Consider the following 23,592-nt stretch of genomic DNA (forward strand, 5'->3'; position numbering starts at 1 on the left):
CAGATGCATTCTGGGATAGGAAATAAAATGCCCCCGGCATATTCTTTGTCAATCTGTACAATCATTCCCTGAAAGAATCAAGCGGGACTGCCTGGTTGCATCGTCCACATCTTCTTCAAAAGTTGACATTTTCAGCATTTAGCTCACTAGCTCAAAGTTAGTTGTTTCCAAAAGAGAACGGAGTTTGAGAACAGAGTTTGAGAACGGCAACACACAGAGAGAGGAAGGGGAGGGACAGCCGCTGCATCAGGTTATATACTGGAATTGTGCTTCCGTTGATCCAGACTACTTTGGGTCTAACTGATCTTATTGCATCTTCCATGTTACCAATATGTTGTATCCATTAATGAGTTCGAAACACTTTTTTTAAATAAAAGAAAAAACAGGATTTGTCAGTTTGGTGAGCTAATTTTCCAACATAAAGAAAGGAAGGCTCTCCTGTTATCAACAGAGCAGGTGCAGCACAGGTGGAGCTGTTAGCATTAGAGAAGGATTCATTCCAGTAAGCCATGCCAGAGGACATCTGCAGAATGGGATGCAGCTTTCATTGTGTTAATAATTACCCATGTGCTTTTGTTGCTATGATAAATCCAAACGTACACTGTGAGAAGATTCAGTCATAAACTGCCAAAGCCAAAGTTGCTACAATATCTGTGCATGGCAGCTACATAACTATGATGGGATGGGATGACTGGGCTGGAAAATGCAGTTCACTGTTGTATTTCCAAGCTTCACTGACACAACAAATAACAAATAAAAAATAGATTAAATCGGGAAGTCAAAACGTTAAAAATACATAGCAGTAGGAAATATTGTACAGACATTAGGAAAAACCACCATAAAGTGCAAAAACAACCTCCCTACAACCCAAACATGTCGGTTAACACCATGGATGGTATTGATATTTATGTATGATAAATGAAACAGTGCAAACAAGTCTGACTGGTCTCTTTATGTTTGCTCATACTGAGTAATCCTCACATCCCAGCTACATGTGTGTGGCCCTGCACGGCTCTGCCTCGGTGGGAATGGGGAAGTGAAATAGAGTCAAAATGCCCCCACCACCTCCACCTCCAGTTTGTGTGTGTGTCTGTGTGTGTGTGTCTGTGGAAGAATGGGAGGGGATGTATGTCCTACGCCAACCCCGGTGCTTTGTGAGCTGTTTACGAGTCTCGTCTGTAGCCCAGAACCTCCCCCACCCTCCTCCCCCATCCCTCCCGCCTCCTGTCACCTCGCCACACACAGTTTGTTGTGACGAGTCTGAGCAACTGTTAAGAAACAAGATTACGACAGTCGAACAGGATGTGAAAGAGTTCAAATTCAGTCAGCTTCTCACATAAACCATCAAATGATATCTTGTTGGCCGTGTGACTGTCAATTTACCAAGCAAAGAAAGCAAGAGCTCACAATGTATCTTTTGGAAAAAGTAATTTTGAGGCAAAACAACAACTGTCAGTTATGTGACATTAGCTCTTCCCTCAAATCACCTTCAGTCTGCAGAGGGATGATGAACGGACCATGAATCACTCTGGCTGTTGTCCTGACAGGTGAAATCTTGGCTGGGGCTTTAACAAGTTCTGCGAGCTGCAGGTGAGAAAAGTTCATCACTTTGGGTCTAACTGATCTTATTGCATCTTCCATGTTACCAATATGTTGTATCCACTAATGAGTGCCGAAACACTTTTTTTAAATAAAAGAAAAAACAGGATTTGTCAGTTTGGTGAGCTAATTTTCCAACATAAAGAAAGGATGGCTGTCCTGTCCACCAAATGAGGCAAGTGAGGACCAGAAACACTGGTGAGCCACGCTTGTAAACTGTGCTCATGCTGAAGCTTGTGTGCATGCGCCGAGATCCCAGACACGCTGCCCCAAAACACAACTAAGGACTGTAGACTTGTCCCACTGGCAGTACTACTTCATAATCAATGAATAATCTCTTAGAACAGCGTTTATGACAAATGCAGAGTTACAGTTCAACAGTTCCTTCAGTTAATTGCAATAAAACTTATACATACAAGCTAATCCGAATTGTAGGCAGATGTATCTAAGCCTTTGAATGTAAAGGAATTTCCTTTTAACTGCTTTCCTTCAGCTATGCAGAGAAATATGTCCATGGTATTTTAGACACTATGAAACTAGGGACAAGAGCACACTTGCAGACTGTTGAAATATTGTCATTTAAAATTTAAACAAAGGTTATCTAAAATCTTTAACATTTTAACAAATGTTTTCCTAGTTATAACTAACAAAGAAAAAAGGGGAAAACAACCTTCAGATAAATGACTTTAATCATTTCCATAGAAGACTCATACTTTGTCTGAAACCATAATATTGTTATCTGCATAGTTATCTTTTTGAGCTGCAGAAAGCAAAACTACAAATATGTTTCAGTTTTGTTTTTATTTATAATCATGAGAAAGCATTATAAACCAAAAGTTCATTTCTACATAGCACTTTAACACCCATCCTGTGGAGTTCAGACAACAGTTAAGAGGTAATCTAAAGTCTTCTGGACCAATTCCAAGTTAAGTCTCTGGTCTCTTGACCTACAAGCAATTCTTACCCTTCAGTCTCGAGTAAAGTCTCTCATTTTCTCACCTTAAATACAACTTGAGTCTCCAATGCATCTCTGAATCTTTTTATTCCAAAGCCTGTGTCATGACTAGATTGTAAGCCTGATTAACGCACGCACCCATGTGTGTGTGGCTAACTTCCTCCCTCAGAAGGAGTGACTGCTGAATGTGATCAATGCAGACCGGTATGCTTCACTCAGTAAACTGTGTTCAGTTTGACTAAGACCCTTGACTCAATGCAAAAATCAACAAAATGTAGAAAGCATGGCAACAACCAGTGTACAAAAGTCCACCTTGCCCTGAACTGAGTTCAGTTCTACCTAAACCAGTTAGCCAACATACTAGCAAGAATTTTCCAAATTCGGCCCTTGCTAAAGAAACAGACAAATAAACCCCCAAGACCTATAAACGACAGTCCGAGTCAACTGTGTTCAACCATGATTGATGACATTTTCTGTTTGTCTTAGTAAGCAGCACTACTCAGATTGTAGATCTTAGATTTTAGATGAATTCTTTAGATGGATCAGTGGTCCTGATGGATCTGATGGATCAGTGGTCCTGATGGATCTGATGTATCAGTGGTCATGATGGATCTGATGGATCAGTGGTCCTGATGGATCTAATGGATCAGTGGTCCTGATCAATGCTTCTGCATGATGAGATGTAGAAAATGACATTTTACTAGATGAAGTTCACACTGTACCGAGGGGCTGAGGCAGACGTGTTATTGAGCCCATGTTGCCAGTGAGTCATTGCCTGGCTTTACATTAGATCATATTGAGATTTTGGACGAGATCTTCACTATTGCTCCCCTGTGAAGTTATTTCCAGCTTGCTTGCCTGGATGTGCAGGACACTTGACTCTGACATAGCGATGTACCTGTCTGTCCAGACCTCAGCAACAGCCTTTGAAAGAAGTCCTAAAAACAACTACATTTGTCATAAATTATTCTTTAATATCAGATATGTTCCTTAGTTATACTTAATTGTGTGATCAAGTAAAATAACTACTAAAGAACCTGTAATTATGTTCAAGACAGAAAAGAAGACCTTGAAAGACAAAAAAAGACTAATCGAGAAGGTGTATCTTTCACCATGTGTAAATATATTGAAAACAACATGCATCATATGGTTTTGTTGTGGATTGCCCATTGGGCCACAGCAGTGTATTCTAATAATGGTAGACAATGATGATATAATAACCAACAGGTCCCAGAGCGATGCTTTAAAGTTATTAAAGGACAAGACGTTGAGGCCAAGCCCAGCCTCTCCATGTTAGCATCTGCAGGATTCCAGACAGTTAGTAGTGTTTGCTCCTGATAAAAGCTTAAAGGGGGAGTTCACGAAGTCTGTGTGTTGTTGTGTTTGTCCCCGCCCACCTCAGCCGATTAGCTGCACAGTTACTGCTTAGCTGAGCAGAATGTCCAGGATCTGTGTGAGACATGTCCAGCAGTCCTGAAACCAGTTCATCTGATGCTCTCCATATAGAAGCTGTTGTTGTTAACACTGGTGGCTCAGCTCTTCCTCCTGTAGCTTGAATTTATCATACATGATCATGGTTGCAGTTACAGAAATGCTCTCATGTTCCATAGTAAGGCTGATATGTATATGTTTTTTCATAATCACAACTGCATGATGCAAAGATTTGTGTTTTTTGCCTAATGGAAATTGAAAGGGCAAGAATAATGACAGATTAGACATAAACCTAGTATGCTCTTTGACATGAAGCTTTTTATGTTTATTCTGTCATCTGGCCAGTTCAGGCCCTTATGACTCCATTTTTTAGGATTAGGCAGCTAAAAATAGTCTCTTATGACAGACAGTCTGACCCATAAACAAATAGCCCCTTCTGGCAGCCTTTCTGCAAGTAATTTGCGGTGTACAGAGAGGTTGACCTCGGTAAGGAAGCAGCGGCAGGATAAAGAATTACCATTTAGCCCTGTTTAGAGCTTAAGAGTGAAACTCTCACAGGCCGCGTCCACTGTGTGGCAGCTGCACAGCCACAGACGAGCCAAAATACTTAGGACACTCGAGCAGAGATGTACATCAATCATGCCTTCCAAGAAATGTGTGCCACTAGAAACAACAACGTCCTCCCGCAGACCATCGTGCAACCTTTCATTTCAGCCAACGCTGCCACTCATGCGTAAATAGCAGCAGCTTACGTCTGCATATTCTCCCGAGAGGTTTCCACAGGCTGATCTGAGAGGAAGGCTGGCCTCCTCTGTCACTCATATTTGCTCTGCACTTGGCTTAAGGCTGAGTGAGAGGGGCAGGGGAGAGTGACCTTTGAGACACAGGCTATTTCTGCTACCTGTTCAATGAAGAGTCTAAAGTAGTATAGAAGTACATTCATGTAGGTTTCTCCTGGAACAGTTCTTCTTTGTAGCACAGTGTTTCTGGTAGTAGCAGCTGGAGCACCAAATGAGGGCTTCAATTAATGATCATTTTCATTATCAGTGAATTGGATTATTTGTTCATTAATTGACTGTATGAAGCCTGAAGAATACAAAATAGGAAGAAGAAATTTAGCACATTGACCATATCAGAGTCGAGTGCAAGGTTTCTTGATACTTCATTAGTTTTTATGCCAATTTGGAGATATTCTAGCGTTCGGAAATTCTCAATATGTCTGACTCAGCTGTTCCCACTTGGCTGTTCATAAGGAAGGTCTGAACAATATGACATGAACGTGGTTCTCTAGGCTCGTCCCTAAGAGCAACTCTTTTTACATGATACAGTCATTTGATCCATTTATACGACAAATGTTTACATCATTGCAGCAAGCAGAACACGTTTTGACTGTGATGGAAAGATGCATGGTTCCAAATCTGAAATAGTTACATTTGCATATGAGTTATGTTAATTCCTGTACGATTCACTCTGGAATAAACCAGAGCATAAAAATGTCCCTGATGACCCTGTTCAGGGTTGCTCTGAAACGGAAACCTACATGCAGAAAACGACTTACAGCAGATGAACACTAAATGGCTTCTGGCATTTCAAGGTGCTCTGCTTTTAATAACGGTTTGTCTGTATAAGAAGGTGGATAGACATCTGGCAGCTGATTGGTCATTCAACCTTGCTGTCCTCAGCCATAATGACACTAACACATGGCACTCAGAAGCTGCAGTCACTAAAAAGACTGCACTTGATGATGAATCAGATATTTAACAAAGAGTCTGTTGAGTGTTTCTGTTTGTGTCATTGCTCCTTTTTTGTTGTGTGAGAACAACCCAAACTCATCAGAAGAGGGTCAATATGTGAGAATAAACAGTCCAGCTCTGGCTGGCTGTGTGTTTCCTATAGATATGGTGTTTTCAACTGATTATTGGATTAGTCATTTTCAGCTGTGAGGGTAAAATCAATCACACATCACTCAGAAAATTGTCATCCCCTATACATACCAGTGTGTTTGCTGAGCTGTGAGTTCAGGTTCCTGCCCTCCAGAACCACCAGCCTGCTACTGCCCTCTGTGCTCTTTCTCCTTGATCGTGTTACATTTAAGTGTTTTAATCAAGAAGACATCAATAATCCCAGAGATAAATATTGATCTTCTGAGTAATGACTGACTGGGCCAGGACTGAGACAGACTTATTGGAGCAGTGGCCTTTCACTTGGACGTGTTGGTGTGTATAAGGATGCAGCCGTCAGGGTTTCTTCACCCAGACTGTTACTGTTGCAGTGCAGTGCAAACGTCCACCCATTAATAGTCAGATTGCTACACTGTTTACCAGATTGCTCTAATGGCTGCATGACACAGCTGGCCCACCCATGTGTGAACAAGTTCTCTGCCGGCCTATGACACAAGAAAGGTTGATCAAGGGCACTGACCTAGTACATTTTTTTTTTATGGTGGGGGAAACCAGAGCACCCGCAAACATAGGGAGAACATAAAAACTCCACGCAGAAAGACCTGGAACGACCTGGATTCAACCCCACAAGCTTGTTGCTGTGAGGCCACAGTGCTAACCTTTGGGCCATTGTGGAATGTTTTTACAGTTGGAACCAGACATTTGAAGTGTTCAGTGGTGATGCAGTTCCTCCTCCCTGCGAATATTTCCACTGTGACTGATTGTGATGCTTGAGCGTGCGAAGGTGTCCAACAAATAAGTACTGCTTTCTCTTCTCAGGTTGAGTCATCAATACTGCTGCCCAAAAGCCACTAAACCGCACTCTGTGTCACATGTACGCACACTTGAAACCATAACCTTTCATTCTGTGCCCTGTGACTTGATTTTCAGCAGTCCGGGCTTGTGTTGGCGTACGTTGACATCTCTGACTAATATATGAAGCATGATGCTCTGCTCTGATACTTTATAGTAGATCATTTGAATGACCAGGACTCCCTTGTAAAAGAGATTCTGATTTTCCATAGGTAGGTTTTCCTGGTAAAATAAATAATACCAAATATATTATGAAATTTGTCTATTAGGAGAGTGTTTCCTCTAAATGCACGTGTTTGAATGAAACAGTCCTGAATTTGTGACTTCTTTTTGTTATCTTATTTTGTAGCTCTCAGTCACATGAGGCCTACAGAACCTTTGTAGGTACCTACGTTCGAATCAGTAAAATCAGCTGACTTATGATTGCCCTGAATGAACTATGAAACCTGCAAACCCTTGCACACAAGTCAGGTGGTGGTGCTTCACCAAATGCTGTGAAATGAGCACAGTGGTTACAGCAACCACAGAGAGAGACGAGCGCCGCAACTCCTGAGGTTGTGTGCACTGGGGTCATTGATACTGCAACATGTCACAATACACTGGCACCAATATCACTCTGTGTGTTCTTGTGATGCTGCAGACATTGATCTGTTAAACTCCTGCTGTCTGGCAGATGATGAGTCCATACACTGCATATTTATTCATCTCAGTTGTCACTTTGACTCTCTTGTGTGATAATTCCTTTTTTTTTTAAAGAATCATTTCAGTACTCCGTTAGTTGCACAGATGTCATGGGGGATTTTAGGAGCAAAACCAAATCTCAAGGTCCACTATCCTACCATACCTTTTTAATGGAGCTTTTAACTGTAACAGACAGTCAACGGCTCTATTCAGACAACAAAGCTTGTTCAGAAACACTGAGTTAGGTCTTTTCTTTGCCAAACAAGTATTTCAAACGTCAAAAATGATCCACGCAAAGTGTTGCCTATATTCACCCATGGGAGATTTCAATAAGTGAATACCTGAGATTTGGTACCTCTACAACACCAACATTATTCTCTTTCAACATCTTACTTTGATGTTTTACAACATCTTGTTTTCATTTAACATCAAACCTGTCTGTGTTCAGATTTTGTTGAAATATGAGGAAGTATTTGATCAGAGATTATAGATACAAGAGTCCCAATCTGCCCAAGCATTCCATGCAAACTCTTGATGCTTGGTGGCTTACGCGTATCTTCTAGTAAATATGTTCATCTAGTACTTCATTTGGAGAAAACATAGATTGTTTCACTGGCTGTGTGTTTTTTTTTTTCAATTCAAGATGTGTGGCGTCCCTGTGCTGCAGACCCGTTGTGAGGGGGAGGCCGGAGTGGAGGGTGGTGCATGCATGAAGTTTCCATGAATTAACAACTTTCAGTCGTGAAAATGTAATTTAAAAGTATCATCTTTAGGTACTCTACTGTAATAACAGAGCCGTTTGTCTCATCTAAGAGCTAGACAGGAACAGCATGGCGCTGGGTCAGCCTAACTGGGTCTGCTAGAGTCATGTCTCTCCAGTCTGTGTATCATTATGAAAATACCTGAAGAGATCCAAATAAACACAACTGGGGAAAACGTATAGTATGTTAATGTAATCTCTTAGTCTCTTTCAGATCGGCTCTCGGATTGTTTTCCAGAGTCCATCTCAGGTGCTGTGTGTTCCTCCGTCATTGAGTGCAACACATTCCTCGAATCACATTGATCACATTTTATAGTCATATGTATATAGTCAGAAATGCTGGTGTCATTGTTAACATCCAGTACGAATGACAGCTGTATGCAGAGTAAGCCCTTTTGACCCTTTTCGTAAAGGAAGAAAACAAGAACTGCAAGGTGCATTGTTAAGCAATCTTGTTGGTGAATGGCTGAAAGACAGGAACTCCTCACATGGCCTTCTGCTCTCCTGTGTGGTCTTTCACAGCAGTCACACCTGCACGCATACGTGACAACAGCACACACTAATAAACGAGAAAGAGTTGGAATTTGCAGACATGTTGGACTTCTCTTTGTGCTCGTCAACGGTGTATTACAATCAGTTCCATCAGTAGATGTTGTCTGTCATCTTCCTCACAGCCTGGCTTTGCGGCCCTTTGATCTCAGCTGGATGCCATTGCTCCGCTTTTGCACATTTATGCATGTTGCTACAACAGTAAATATACAACACCAGAGCAGTATTGCATTTATTCTTCAAACTTTAGATGTCACACACGCAGGAGCAATATGTGAAAAAGTGCTTTTCTTTACCTTCTCAACGATGTTATACCTTCCAGCCCCCTCTCATACACACATGATCACACACACTCTTGGTTTTGCACACTCACATACACACATATACACACACACGGGTACAGACATTGTTTTTGAAGGTATTGACGTGGGCGATGCCTCTGTGTCAACTCCTTCCTGTGGGGAGACTTTCCGTTTGCCTTTTTTCCATGAGTGCTGTGAGTGAGAGCTTTTTGACAAAATTGACGGTTGAATTTCAACTGAATGCACAAATTTAACGTTTGAAATAAAAGGCTTCCACCTCAGCCCTGCCCCCCAATCTTCACTGTAACTATTTCCTACCGGCCCCATTAATAATGCAGCACATAATCCTGTCTTGGGCAGACTCGTGCTAGCAGCCCGTTGGCCTGCCACTCACTGGCCTAATTAGCACAAGACCTGCTCTTTCTCTGGCTGCTGAAAACACCCCACATATCCTGATCGGCGGTGATTGTTTCGGGGTGATTCGGTAAGGTGGTTCTCTGTACTTGCAGTTTGAGGTGTCTGCAGAAATCTCACTTGTTTCCTTGTTGATTCAGCCAATGGCACAGGAAGAGGTTCAGACAAACAGAGTATTGTGTTAGCAGGTGTACCTTATCACTGTCAGTGTGAATATCGAGCATGAGGTAGAAAATGCAATAAGCATCTGCTATTACTTATAGGTTTTGTCAAAGTCTATATTTGTCCTTTGTGGTGACTTGCACATTAACGTAACGTTTGGCTGCTGTGGTATTTACATTTTAGGGCTGAAGCGGTGTCAAATAAAAAACAAATGGCTCTGAGACATGTTGAGTCACAGCAGACTGTTCAAAACTGAATATCACATTCACAAATATCAAAAACATTTGTTGTCAGATTAAGAGGAGCTTAAGTTCTAATATCAGCTGAAGACCAACACAGAGCTGAGATCCATTTGAAACAGTGAGCCCAGTCTATAGATAACCCCAGTGTTTCTATCACATGTGCAGCATGTTACCATATAAGACAGCAATATGACTCACCCCACTCACTAACCTACTATGTGGGAAGTCATGATTCATGCAAGCTGCATTTAAGCAGGCAGGGCCCAAAAATACACTGGCATACCATCGCACAAACACATACACAACTATCACATACACACACACACACACACTCTCACACACACACACACACAAACACACACACACACACTCACACATACCTCACTTGCTCAGTCATACTCACCACCCACAGGCACTGATAGGCTCAATGCTGTCGGTAATATACAGTGAGAGACATTAGAAAGTTGTCAGAGCTGGAATAACAAGATGACTGGATCTCTGCTGATGCCTTTCTGAGGTAATGCCAATATACGCGTGCAGCTGGCCATTTCAAGGCTTCATCATTTTTCTTTCTTTCTGGGACTTTGAATAATTAAAAGATCATTCTTGAGATTTAAAAGTCAAGACTGGTTCTATGCAACAGGTAGCGTGAAACAGATTCCATTGCATTTCAGCGATGCAACTGTTCCTCGATAGCATACTATAGTATGTAAACTAATGTGGCCACAGAAAGAACCGTAGCTCTGGTTGGCGTTCTTTGGTGTTAGTCTTAATTCTGTTCTTCAAAGTGAGCAGATATTTCAAGAGCGATTAGTCAGCAATCTAAAAATATTCATCTATTAATAATTTTTTAAGTGTTGTTGTGATACAGATGCAAGACACCATAATGTCTTACAAACATGCTCTATAAGATCCTAACTGTGTGTGTCCAAATTCTGCACTTTAGTGATCTTTTTGTCAATCACAGGGATGGAACCAGCCCAAGAGTTTTTACTCAGGCTTTCACCACGTACTCTTGTTTTGTTTACAAGTCAAAGGCATAAGCCTCAATGCATTTTTAATGCAGATCTTGGCTGCTCCGATAATGAGTTTCTTAGCATGTAATCCAGCTGTATTTGATGTTTTATGTAGTTTGTGCTCCTCATTAATGGTTTCTTTTAAAAGGCAAAGCTTGCCGGTGGTATGAGTATTGATTCACGTGGTGGAGGTTACTGCCTGGACCTTTCCATTGCTGAGTGATGAAGTAGCTCAGGTGTTAATTAGGCCGATTGCCGATAAATGCCGGTTTGTTTCTGGGCCAGGCAGACGGAAACTTGCTCGCTCTCATAGCCGGTCCCATGTCAGCAGGAGCCCTGCAGGACGGACACAGCACGGCAGCACCCTAACCTGGGTGACAATAGACCTGGGTGTTGCTAAGGACATCACATGATGGGACTCACCTGGGGTCAGCCATTTCAATCAGATCCTGGACAACTCTTCCAGAGTCCATTTGATTATTGTTCATATACTCAGTCCCCTAATTGAAGCACACAGAGACAATATAGATTTTTATCTGGAGCAAAAATCACTTGATCCATTTATAGATGGACCTGAGCATAATAACTCCAGCCGTAGCCAGCGATGACTGTGTCCTCTATGTTGAAATTTCCATTTTCAATGGTAAAAACTGTACCTCTCAAATCCTGCATTCACAGAGTGTGATGGACCTTGTCTTTTATTGTACGTGATTCATTTTTTGGGGATGTGTATGTATTTCATTAGGGCCTATATTTTGGATTCAATTGTAAAGACAAAAATAATCCAAACACTCTCATTATGCTTCCACATTCCTCAGCATGTAGTCGGCAGAGCCTGGTGAGCATCAGCAGCCTCTCTCAGACGTGGCTTCCATGCATTTATGATCAGGATCAATATCAGCAACCCAGTGACCTTCTAAAGGGCTGTGTCCTTAGCAGTGTGGAGATGAGGACTCCTGTCATGGATGTTAGTGAACGTTCTGTGGTCACCGTGGAAAGCCTAAAAAAACAGCTCGGCTTCAAGCTTAAACAAAGGAAATGACTTCAGGGATTATTCATTATTAATTAATGCAGGACGTTTCTTATCAACATTCGTATTCCTCATGCTTACCTTAAAATGTGAAGGAACTTGTTGAAGCTGAAGTTTGTTAGAACACGTGGAAAAATGTCACCCCACTGGCAGATTAGTTCTCTTTTTATGTTTCAAGCCACTTCAGATGTTGAATTCATTCCTCAGTTACTTCCTAAGTATGTGATGTGTATGCTGATGTGTCTCTGCATCACTTGTTGCGATGCAGAGACACATCAGCCTTTCTTCCTCTGAGAATGGCCTCTGCTTTAAAACACATTTCTTTGTGATTTGACAGTGTTGGCTGAAGTGTTTTTGCTGAATAGAGACTGTTCTTTAAGTGTATTATAGAGCCTGAACAGCGTGCTGTTTGTCTGGGATACCGACTGTTGCAGATGAGAAACACAATGAGTAATCAAAAAATGTCAGGAGTGACCAAGAACAACCTGGTTTTTAATCTGGATGACAGTGCATATGTATTGTTATTCAATGAGTTTTGCAACAGTTTCCTGCTGAGGAGGTCAGAGAGAGTGTAGACAACCACCTACTCCTACTGAATGTTCAACATAACAGTGATAACCATCATTTGTAAAGAGCAAACCTTGGTTTAGAGTTATAGTCATCGGTGTATGAACGTGTGTGTGTGAATGGGTGAGAGGTAAATTGTAAAGCCCTTTGTCCGGTAAGGTTGAAAGGCGTTATATGAATGCAGTCCATTCACCATAGTTACAACATTTTTACACAACCAATTCTGGATGATTGAATTTATTATAGCCCAGTGTCTCAAACAATGTGTGTGTGTGTGTGTGTGTGTGTGTGTGTGTGTGTGTGTGTGTGTGTGTGTGTTGTATTATTAATATAGCCATGGAGACATTTGATAAACATTAGGAGGTCCATCCGCAATGGTATTTGATAGACCGGCCCCAGTTAAATATCCCTGTTGATGCTTGTAGTGAAGCATTTACACGTTTCTGCAATGCAATGTACATGTTTCAGGATATTGGTACCATCTAAAACATGAACATAAATGTTTAAACTTTGTAAAGTGAATATAGTGAATACATTTATTTTATAGCCAGTGATGGTGTTCCCTTAGCCTGGATACACACATGTAGACACTAACAGGACACCTGTGATTCAAAGCAGAGACTTGAAGTTTGAAAGAAAGACACGGTTTAAAAAAAGACAGTTGCAGTATGGGAAATGAAGTATTTTCAGAGATTGAGCTATAAACTGGGAGCCAGTCCTCTAGATTGAATAAATTCGGTAGTGCCAAATTTGAGTCCCAAATCCAATGTCACATATTTTAGTTGATTTCATCCATTGCTGACAAGCAGGCCTACACCTACATCTACCTATCTATCTATCTATCTATCTAATTATCTAGTTTTTGTGCTTCCCATTGTGTCTCTGCTGTACTATTTTGAATCAAATTTCATTGCAGTATGGCAATATCTTGGACCAAGTATTAAACCTGTCAGAAAGACTAATGGATATATGTTCAATGACACACTGACCAACACTGCCACAAAAACTAATGTGGGGTATGGGGAAGCAGATAGTTTCCTGGGAGGAAATGAAACCCCTCCAAAAATATCATCTGCATGTTACATTCAAAGACAGTACATTACAAATGAACTTTGTTGCTGAAAATGCTTCTCCTTGCATTTGTCATGAAGCAGAGTGATTTTCATTTGAACTGTACATGGTAATTTACACTCGGGGTAAGGCTTCCATTCACCTCCCCATCATCATCAGCACCATCCATGTTGACATTTGCCGCCTTGTACTGCTCCAAGGGCATTCGTTTCCTTGGTCTAATTTGATAATTCCAATTAAAACCATGTTCATCCTGAGTGTAATTACAGTCACCTGGCAGAAATCCTCCCCCCCTAACTGTGCACAGTGACACAGTGTTCATGTGTTTGTTCCTCTGACTGGTCTGGCTCACTGGATAATGTTATTAGACTGTAGCAGCAGCAGTTAGGACTAACCTTGTTTATTACAAGGAGCCACGGGGTGCTTTGTGTTGTATCATAATCCACAAGCCTTGTGGATGTTTAATTTGACAAAATCAGCCAATAACTCAAGAGATGGTCAAATGATTGTCCCACAGAGGTGCTTCAGACCTCTTGTCTGTGTTTCTGTTATTTGCAACAGCTCAACACTTGCTGCTGGTGTTTCTCGACAGCCCTAATCTGCCAGGAAATGATGGAAAACATTACCAATATGTTAATATATCTGTTGCCTTTCCAGCAAAGATTCTGAAAATTTGATCTGATCACACAACAGCATTTCTTAGACCTAAGTGTGGAGCAGGAGTGCGGTAATTATGGCATTCTATTCACCAAGTTCATTGCTGACATCAGGGGCATCTGATGATCTCATCACTGACGTTGATTAAGTATAGTATTATAGTACAATGTTGTCATGACTGATAGAAATGATGGCCAAAACTATAAGGATCAGACCCAAGTTGTCAATTTCCACTCAAGGTCCATTAATGGGCTCATTCTGGAGCTTTTGCCTGCATCACAGTAGACCTTTAGATAGATAGCAGATCTATACTGAGGCATGCACATGAGCATGCACAGGAGTGTAATACCTATTCGGCTGCAGGAAGCCTTCATACTGTATCTATCGTCATTGGTTTTGATTCAAGGGGAAATAAACTACGTGAATAGAACTTGCATTGCTCTGTGGCTCATCATTGTGCTGTAGATGTCTCAGGTGAATCTGTTGAAGATAAAAGCTTCCTGAATGGTGAATGTTGTTTTATTTATGATAGGAACAGTCATGAATCTGCCACTGGGGGCTCAGTTCAGCCCTCAAAGTCTTTCCACCCTTGCTCCTCTATGTACTGTGTTTCATTCAGTTATGCCCCTGCTCTTCCTTCCACACACCCTTCAAATTATTCAGCTGAGACCTGGAGAGCAGGCGAGCACATTATGACACACAACCTGCCCTCCTGCTCAACGTCCCCAAACTAAGACGGCGTTATATGAGCCGGTTGGGCCCACGCTGACTCAAACGTCCTGCTGCACAGTTCAACTCACTGATGTGTTTTTAACCTCGGCTGTTTGTTGGTCCAGTCTTAGTTCTCCTCTTCTAATGCACTGATAACTGAAAATAAAGATGGACTGATTCTAGGGGAGATTATCTGACATATCCCTGGGGTATCTCAGCTGTGTTTCCATGGTAACAATCAGGGACACCTGGAATCTGCACATAACCGACAGAAAATAGAAAAACATGGTTCCCACTTTGTTTTGTGTTGCAGATGAATTAATGCACCTGTAAGCCTATAGTTATCATTCTCGTATTCTCAAAAAGTGATAAATATATTCATCAGTTAGTCAACATGAGTTGACTTACTGTTCAACATTAATTGAAAACATTTTAGATGGCATTTCAGATTTATTAAGCAAAAATGCAAAACATTGGCTTATTCCAGCTTCTCCAATGTTATGATTTGCTGTTTCATTTTAATTTATAAATTTGCCGTTTCCATACTCATCTGCAGCCCTGCACATGTTTTTTAGTTTGACAAGAATCTTTAATTTACCTAGAATGCATTGTAAATTACTTTAATGTGAAGGTATATAACAAGTTCTTGGGAATTATCCGTATGTGCTGTTTGTTTGTGTACAATTGAAGATTTGGATAGTTTTGTGCCAGCAGAAGATTGAACAGTTGGAATAACTGTCTGTTTGACATGTTTCAGCTATTGTAGTAGTACTGGTAATATTGTAGTAGTATAGTGTAGTATATCTAGCAAAACTCAGGAAAAATTCAAGTCGCTCTCATTAAAAAAATATTGTTATGGCTTGTTCATCTTAAACCTTTTTGATTTTTCCAGAGAGAGTGCCTTGGCTTCTTCCTGAGTTCTGCTATATATGATTGTCCCATCCAAAGAGCACCTCAAACCAACATTTTGAGTCCTGGAAGCCACTACAAACATTTCTTTTTTTTTTAATATTATTTTTTGGGCATTTTATGCCTTTAATCGACAGGACAGTTGAAGATACGAAAGGGGAAAGAGAGGGGGAGTGACATGCAGCAAAGGGCTGCAGGCTGGATTCGAACCCGGGCCGGCTGTGTTGAGGAGTAAACCGCTATATATGGGCACCCGCTCTACCAACTGAGCTATCTGGGTGTCCAACAAACAATTTAATAAAGTATTCTATCTACTTCCAGAAAGGGAACATTTCTGCAGTGAGAGCATGACTTCTGTTAAACCAAACAAACTAAATAGAAAGAAGCAACAGAGTAAATCTGAGTAAATACTGTGAACCAGAGAATCCAACTGTGTGTTAGTATGCATCAATCTGCGGTGAGGCAGCACCAGGTACAGTCATACAGAGCCTCCATGTACAGGGAAGGCTGTGACAGGTTGACATAATGAGAGCAAAGTGTAGCTTCCTCTTCTGCACCTTCTGGACAGTATGGCAGCTTGGAGCGCGACAACATAGCTCCACAAAGAGAACGGCTGCAATGGGTAATGCAGAGCTAACATTAGTGTTCATTAGCCTGCCTCAGATCAGCAGGCTCACACCAGGTGCAGTCAGTAGCACACCCTGCAGTCAGCTCAGACCGCTGCTGCATCCTACTCATCACCATCATGCTTGGCTTTATATCGACACAGAAGGTTGGCGGCATCATTGTTAGTGGAGCAGAAAGAGCTCGACAACTGACCCTGGAAATCACAAAAAAGGAAAAGAAATCGATGGCATCCATCAGCACTTCTAATCCGAATTTGCAAACAACCCGCTATTTTGTGGTGTTTGTCTCGATTAGTGTCTGTCTGTATGAGTGTGTGTGTGTGTGTGTGTGTGTGTGTGTGTGTGTGTGTGTGTGTGTGTGTGTGTGTGTGTGTGTGTGTGTGTGTGTGTGTGTGCCTTGTGTTTTTGACATCTTTGCATTTTCCTCCCACTGTGACAAACCATCTGAAGTCCAAGTGAAGCAAAATGTGCATTCCAGGGCAGAAATAGCATGTTTGGATTGCTCTGAACCTCGCAACCGCATCTGGAAACTGGAAAGATTATTCTTGGAAGACAGGTCATTATCGTAGGAAGCCAACTGAGAAATGTTTGGTAGAAATAAGCAAGCAACAGTTGGACTAGCACAACCACAGGAAAGTCTGGACTGACATAGTTGTTCCATAACAGAACCCACAGCAGACGCTCCAGTCAGCTCTGTCCCCGTGACCAACCTGCATCTACAAACGGCCAGGTGTGTAAAGACTGGAATGCAATGAATGGCTTAGTGAAGCCCCGCAAAGCCAGACCACAGTTTCCACTTTCTTCATTGTGGACTTTTTCCTGGTGGCAGACATCATTACTCGGCTGTAACAATATAGATCAGAATCCGAATAAAAAGACTTTATGGATCTCCTCAGGGAAATTATTTAGTCAGAGTTGCTCACAGTCATACGGAGCCCCCCCCCCGTGGTCAGCAGAGAAAAAAAGGAAAACCGTGCACACAGAATAAAAATCTGTTCCCTTGGTTTAAACAACTGTGCCCATGGATTCATAATTCATACTTTACTCTATAGAGAAATTATGTTAAACATTTTTTTATCAAAACGAGCTGTCCTCCACTCCGGAGGAATAAGATTGGTCTATAGTGGCAGCCGGCGGTGCTTAGGGACCGTCAATAAACTACGATACAAAAATATCTATTTGTTTAATGATTAAATAAGGATGTGTCTCCAAACTTATTTTTTTAACAGTAAGTGCTGTAATACAACTAGGAGGAGACAAGTTATAATGCAGGTAACAGGCCTGGTAACTGTGGTACAGGGAAACCGAACAACTGGCCAATGATTTCATTCAGCACTCCTATATATATATGTTTTTGTGGAATTTCTCAACTGGATGTATTGGCTTTGGAAAGAAAACAGTTTTCTCATGTCAGCACAGCCAGTCTCAGCTGATCAGCTGCAGTGTTGAGAGCTCTTCCCATTTACACTGTGAGGGCCTGTTTTCACAAGATGGGATGTTATTCTATTTGCAACATGAAGACACCTCTCCATTTTCACATTTGCAGTATTCATAGTGACACACACACACACACACAGCACCTTTCCTGAGCTGTGTGCTGTTACTAGATCCACTGGCTCTGACAATCCTGGAGGTCCCACAGACTCAGAGAACAGATGTGGTTATGATGATGGAACTCATCACTGTCTTTATTTACCTAAGGGATATTAGCAATGCTTCCTCATTTTCAGTTCCACTTGCTAAGCTGTTTTCATACACAAAAGTATGAGTCAGTGAGAGCTTCCTCTGCTTAACTCTGTTATTTGGTCATTACTAACAACAAGGATGTTAAAAAGTAATGTGTTTTACCTTCATAACATAAACCAACTATAGATTACTGTCCCTCCAATCATAACAAGGAGATATTTCATTAGAAAAGGTCCATGAATGTGAATGTGGACATGGTATGTGTGTAGTCACATCTGCAAAACCTCCCTTACATTTGTCTCAAAGCTTGCTAAGCAACAACGTTTCTGAGGAAATGTAAATAGTGTAAAACGAGGACAGAAGGACAAAGTCACTTCAGGTCAAGGAATTCATTTCAACAGAACATATAATGGTAAACACAAGTAAAATACAGCACACATTATCCCAGAATGAGAATTCTACTCTTATTCAGGGTCAGAACAGCAGATGGAACAAATGTCTGCCGTGTGTGTGTGTGTGTGTGTGTGTGTGTGTGTGTGTGTGTGTGTGTGTGTGTGTGTGTGTGTGTGTGTGTGTGTGTGTGTGTCTGTGTGTGTGTGTGTGTTCATGTCATGAGAATGTTTTTCCTCTCCAGCGTAACAAAAAGCTTACAAGAGTGACTGATGATGTAGCCTTGTGCTAGCCCGGACCTCTAATTTGCAGAAGTGTTTAGTCCCTTGTGTGTGTGTGTGAGTGTGTGTATGAGTGTGTGAGTGTGTGAGTGAGACTCTGTTTGTGTGACAATGTTCTTTAAATGCAGTGGCTGGATGCTCAGAGACAACAGGTTCCTCCTGTGTTATAATTTATTAATAATTTATACAGTTTATTGATCCCCAGTGGGGAAATTACAATTTACACTCTATAAGTTAGTAATCACTACACACAGTTATGAAGCTGTTCTTGGAAATCCCAGGATAGATAGGGTTAGCTTAGCATTAGAACTAGAATGAGAGACTAGAAACAGGGGCAAACAGATCTGCAATATGTATATAAGTTATATATATATATATATATAATTTCCGTTGATGATATGTGTACATGGACCATTATCTTAAATAAATGTGTGTTAAATTGAAATGATCACAAGCTTGCTGAGACACAGCGGCAGCAGCAGCAGTGGATCCACGTCATTTCACCCGGAGCTCCGCTAGCTGTTTGATCTGGAGATTGTGTCTTTTATCTTGGAAATTGTGTCTTTGTCGGGTCAACTTGATCAAGTTTTTTAAAAGCTGACGCTCAAGCTGCTCTCATGGCTACAAACAACCTTTGTGCTGTTTTGAGTTCTTATCCTGTTCCTGTACTTTACTCTTCTTCAGCTAATCAGTTCACTTGCTGAGTGTGTCTGAGCTGCTCAGCATACCTTCACAGCGAGTCCTCCTTAGATTACATACACATGTGGATCGCAAGGGCAAAAACTAAAGGAACAGTAGTTGAGCTGGACTTTTTCGGCTACCTATAATTTCAATGCAAGTGTTTTTTAAATCAGGTTCAATAAGGTGTTCTGTGTGTTTTATTTGTCGATGTGATTACCTTTTTTGTGACCTGGGAAGTGTGGAGTGGAAATGTGGAAATGTGAATGGAAATCTTGTGTGAGTCCACACTGAGCAAGAGCATGCGCCACCACATTTTGCTGGCTTTTAAATGTTAAAGGGGGAGTGAGAATGTGAAGCAGAGAGCAGCAGTCAGTCAGTCAGACCTGTATGTGTTGAATCATCAGCAGAGTGCCGGGCTGATGTCAGTCCTGTGGAATGCGCTCGCTGTGCTCGGCTGTAAGCTGACCCCCCTCTGTTGTGCTTCTATTTCCAGGGCGTGAGCGGAATGTCCGTCGATGAGAAGCCTGAAGCCCCCATGTATGTGTATGAGTCTACAGTTCATTGTACCAATATCCTCCTCTGCCTCAACGACCAGCGGAAGCAGGATATCCTGTGCGATGTGACTGTCCTGGTGGAGGGCAAGGAGTTCCGCGGGCACCGGTCCGTGCTGGCCGCCTGCAGCCAGTACTTCCTCCAGGCGCTGGTGGGCCAGGCGGAGAATGGCTTGGTCGTTAGCCTTCCGGAAGAGGTACGTCCATCAAACACTCTTTCCCTGACAGTTTTCAGCAGGCAGGGCTGGAGGTGCTTTTGACTTTTAGACAATGCAACACTAAAACTCCCCACTGACACCAGTAAACAAGCAATATTTACCAGGCTCTCCCCACTTTCCTGCAGCATCCATAGACCACTGGACTAAAGCCCTGTCTCCACCCGCCACCTTTAAAGAAAAACACATCACTCAGAATGCAACTCATGGCCACAGAAATTACACTACTGTGTCCACTTTATCTTTGTCAGATAAAAAGCAATCATCTGTCTAAAAGATTATGATTTATGGGTCCGAAAAGCATCTATGAAAGTATATAACATACGTATAGTATTATATATTGTATAGGTGTAAAGGTATATAAGTTCTATGTATTAATTTGGCAGAAGCTTTTGTCCAAAGCAACAATAACAGCTGTGTTCTAAAGTAGCCGACAAAAAGGACTCGGTACCGTCACCACTGACTATAGCTGGTAAACCTGCTGTCCCCTGAATTCTGACGCCATTGCATTAACTTTGTCAAACTCACACCAACAACACACGCCTTACTCTGCTACATAACAACTACAACCAGCAATAGATGTGTTGCGTCTGTGGTGATGCTGTCCACTGGTATTAATCCTTCAGTTTATTTGGTCCGGACCACGGGCAGATAAAACACATTGATGCCTTTTAGTTCTGGTCCAGTTCATATTTAATCTGGCTTTTACAAAAGAACCAAGAGGAGTAAAGATGAACGTAACTCATTTGCTGGGCAGTTTTGGTGACTGTCATCCTGCATCATAAGCATTACATGGACCCACTGGAGGAATTGAATTATGGTGACTGAAAAGCATCTTGGGATGCTCCTCATTACAATGTTTTTCATCTCCAACGTAACTAAAAGCTCACAAAAATGACTGATGACGTAGCTTTGAGCTACAGCCCGGACCTCTAACTTGTGCAGGTGTTTGGTCCCTTGTGTGTCTGTTTTTGTGTATTTTTGTGTGTGTTTTTTGTCTCCCTCCCTCCCGTCTTTCCTCTCGGTGTTTGTTTAATTTTTTTGGGCCCTGGGACACATTTTCCGTCTCAGTGTATTGTTTATAATTGTTTTTAGTGTTTTGTGTTTCTTTTTTTGTGTTTTTTTTTAAATGGTGATTTGAGCACAACAAAAATGCCAGATGATAAGAATTAATAATCAGGACTGTGTAGCACTAATAGTGGAGAACATGCAGACGGGACAAATTTACTTTTGTTTATGGTCAATTGTTTGACTCACTTTTTAATGGGCACTGTTTCCTGCTTTGTAAATACACACCTTTGTTACTCCTTTACACTTTCTGTACTTGAACTTTGATGGCAACTCCAGCTAATACTGGTATAGTTGGTGCATTAGCTAAGGGGTGAATATGACTGGCTAGTTTTAAAGCCACTACAGAAGTTACAGTATGTTGTATTAGCAGAATCCTCTATTATCTAACAACTTGCCCAGTTAAACTGCATTTTGTGTGGCTCTCCCACTGGCACCTTCCAATGTTCAACTTCATCTGCTGCATTTGTAATATATTATCACTTTATCACCCAACTTTACCTTGACTGTTGGCGTTTTGTATATTTTAAGAGCTAGTTTCTGTTTCTGTGTGCCGTGCCTTTATCTGCCATGACAGAGAATAGCAGTGAAACAGTGTTTTAATTAAATGTAGCGTTCACTGGATGACAACGACTCAGTGAAGTGTAAGAAAGTGCATTATTGAGCCGAAAAAGGCTGTGATTGCCAATTAGCACCTGTCAGCTGCCACCACCGCCGTTGTGTGTGACAGGTAGCGTTTGGTGGCAAGATTAACGCCACCTCTGGCTCAGTGCTCATTAGGTTAGGCAACACTCCTTACTCTTGCTCACCTTAGCTCTCACACTGTCACTTTCAGATGATCCCTTTCAGAGCTCTTACTCTGAACACATGATGAAAGTAACCCTCTGACGGATTGATGTCTCATAGACACACACACCCACACACACACACATAGCCACACACGTGAACATACATATTCTGCTGTAAAAACTGGGACACATCCCCCATGTGTAGCTGTGGCTGCTCGCTGGGGCCAGCGTGCATTAATAAAGTAGCGTATGTCAAACAACGTTGTCATGGCGCTCAATGAAAAAGAAGCCAGCATCAGATTGTAGTCTTATATTAAATGAGCATCATTTTTTCATGCTAAACTTAAAGAAGGACTGCAGGGAACAGCTCCTGGATGCTCAGAGCAGCATCTCTTTCATTCACTCACTTCACACATGAGTAATGCATACGCTGCTGTGTTTTTCAGGTGTGAGATGGAGTGTGGAAAGTAACATCTCTTTAATGTGCCAGAGAGAGAGTTACCCCCGTGGAGGTTTTAACCAATCCGTCCTTCCTTTATCCATCCTTGATCAATTTGACAATATTTCAAATATTTAGCACTTTATGTAAATCACAAAACAACATTTAATGCATTTATTGGCTTTATTCTGTCACAATGGCCACATAAGGTAACTACATCATATTTAACAACACACTGCTAATGCACTGTGTAAACATGCAAAAATGTCAGTGTCGGAAAATAGTGAACAGTAAAAAAAGAAAAATTATATATATATATATTACTATACTGTATATATAATATTGGCCAGACTGATGCATTCACATGTAAGAAGCAGGTAAGCTCATTTAACTACTGTGTATTATTTTATGGCTAAATATTTTTGGATGTAAAATGCTATGTATGTAATAATAATAATAATGTAAATACTCTAGTCATTGCAGTACAGCTGTGAAATACATTTAGTGGAGTAGAAGTACACACTGGCATAAAATAGTCCAGGAGTCCAGGAGAAATCAATAAATTGGCTTAGAAATACAAGTTATTTTGCTTATGGCTCTTTTCTCGATTTAAGGTGGAATTTTCCTTTTAAGTAGCTTTCTTCGGCCCTGTTAAGCAGGTAGTACATCTCTCTTTGTCTAGACAATTCACAGCTGCATCAAGGAGAAATGTCATTTCATTAATGTGGCCATTCAAGTCTTTTAAGGGCCCTGTCACCGTTTGCTTTACGGACAGTGACTGAAGCCTGCTGACGCATCCCTGCCTTGTGTCTTCTCTCTGATGATGGGGAGGGCTGGCTCCAGAGCAGCAGCCTGGAGCTGTGGCTCAGGTCACACCGCGAAGTCCTTCAGCAGCTACTGAAGGCTGCCACCTATGTGTAAAAAAAGGCAAAAATGCTTCTATTGGGGGAGGGAAGGGGAGGTTGGTGCAGCACCTCCCCCACCAGCTTCATCACTCCTCTCTCATGGCCCCACTGCCCCTGGAGTAGCCGGGGCTGGCGCTGCTGAGTGACATCATC

The 23,592-nt window shown here is 41.6% G+C and overlaps 1 protein-coding gene across 3 annotated transcripts in view; it reads left to right on the plus strand.

Annotated features, from left to right (window-relative positions):
• Positions 1-23,592, plus strand: part of bach2b (BTB and CNC homology 1, basic leucine zipper transcription factor 2b) — an 81,076-nt gene that overhangs the window by 33,380 nt on the left and 24,104 nt on the right. For 2 of the 3 annotated variants that reach the window (XM_034899972.1, XM_034899971.1), the window contains exon 2: positions 19,967-20,221. In XM_034899972.1, the coding sequence (XP_034755863.1) occupies positions 19,979-20,221 (243 nt within the window). In that variant the 5' untranslated portion in view covers positions 19,967-19,978. Of the gene's footprint in view, positions 1-10,225; positions 10,366-19,966; positions 20,222-23,592 lie in introns of those variants that run through there. The other variant, XM_034899973.1, reaches the window with a different exon arrangement.

Source organism: Etheostoma cragini, chromosome 18 (genome assembly GCF_013103735.1).
Source record: "Etheostoma cragini isolate CJK2018 chromosome 18, CSU_Ecrag_1.0, whole genome shotgun sequence".
Lineage (NCBI taxonomy): Eukaryota > Metazoa > Chordata > Actinopteri > Perciformes > Percidae > Etheostoma > Etheostoma cragini.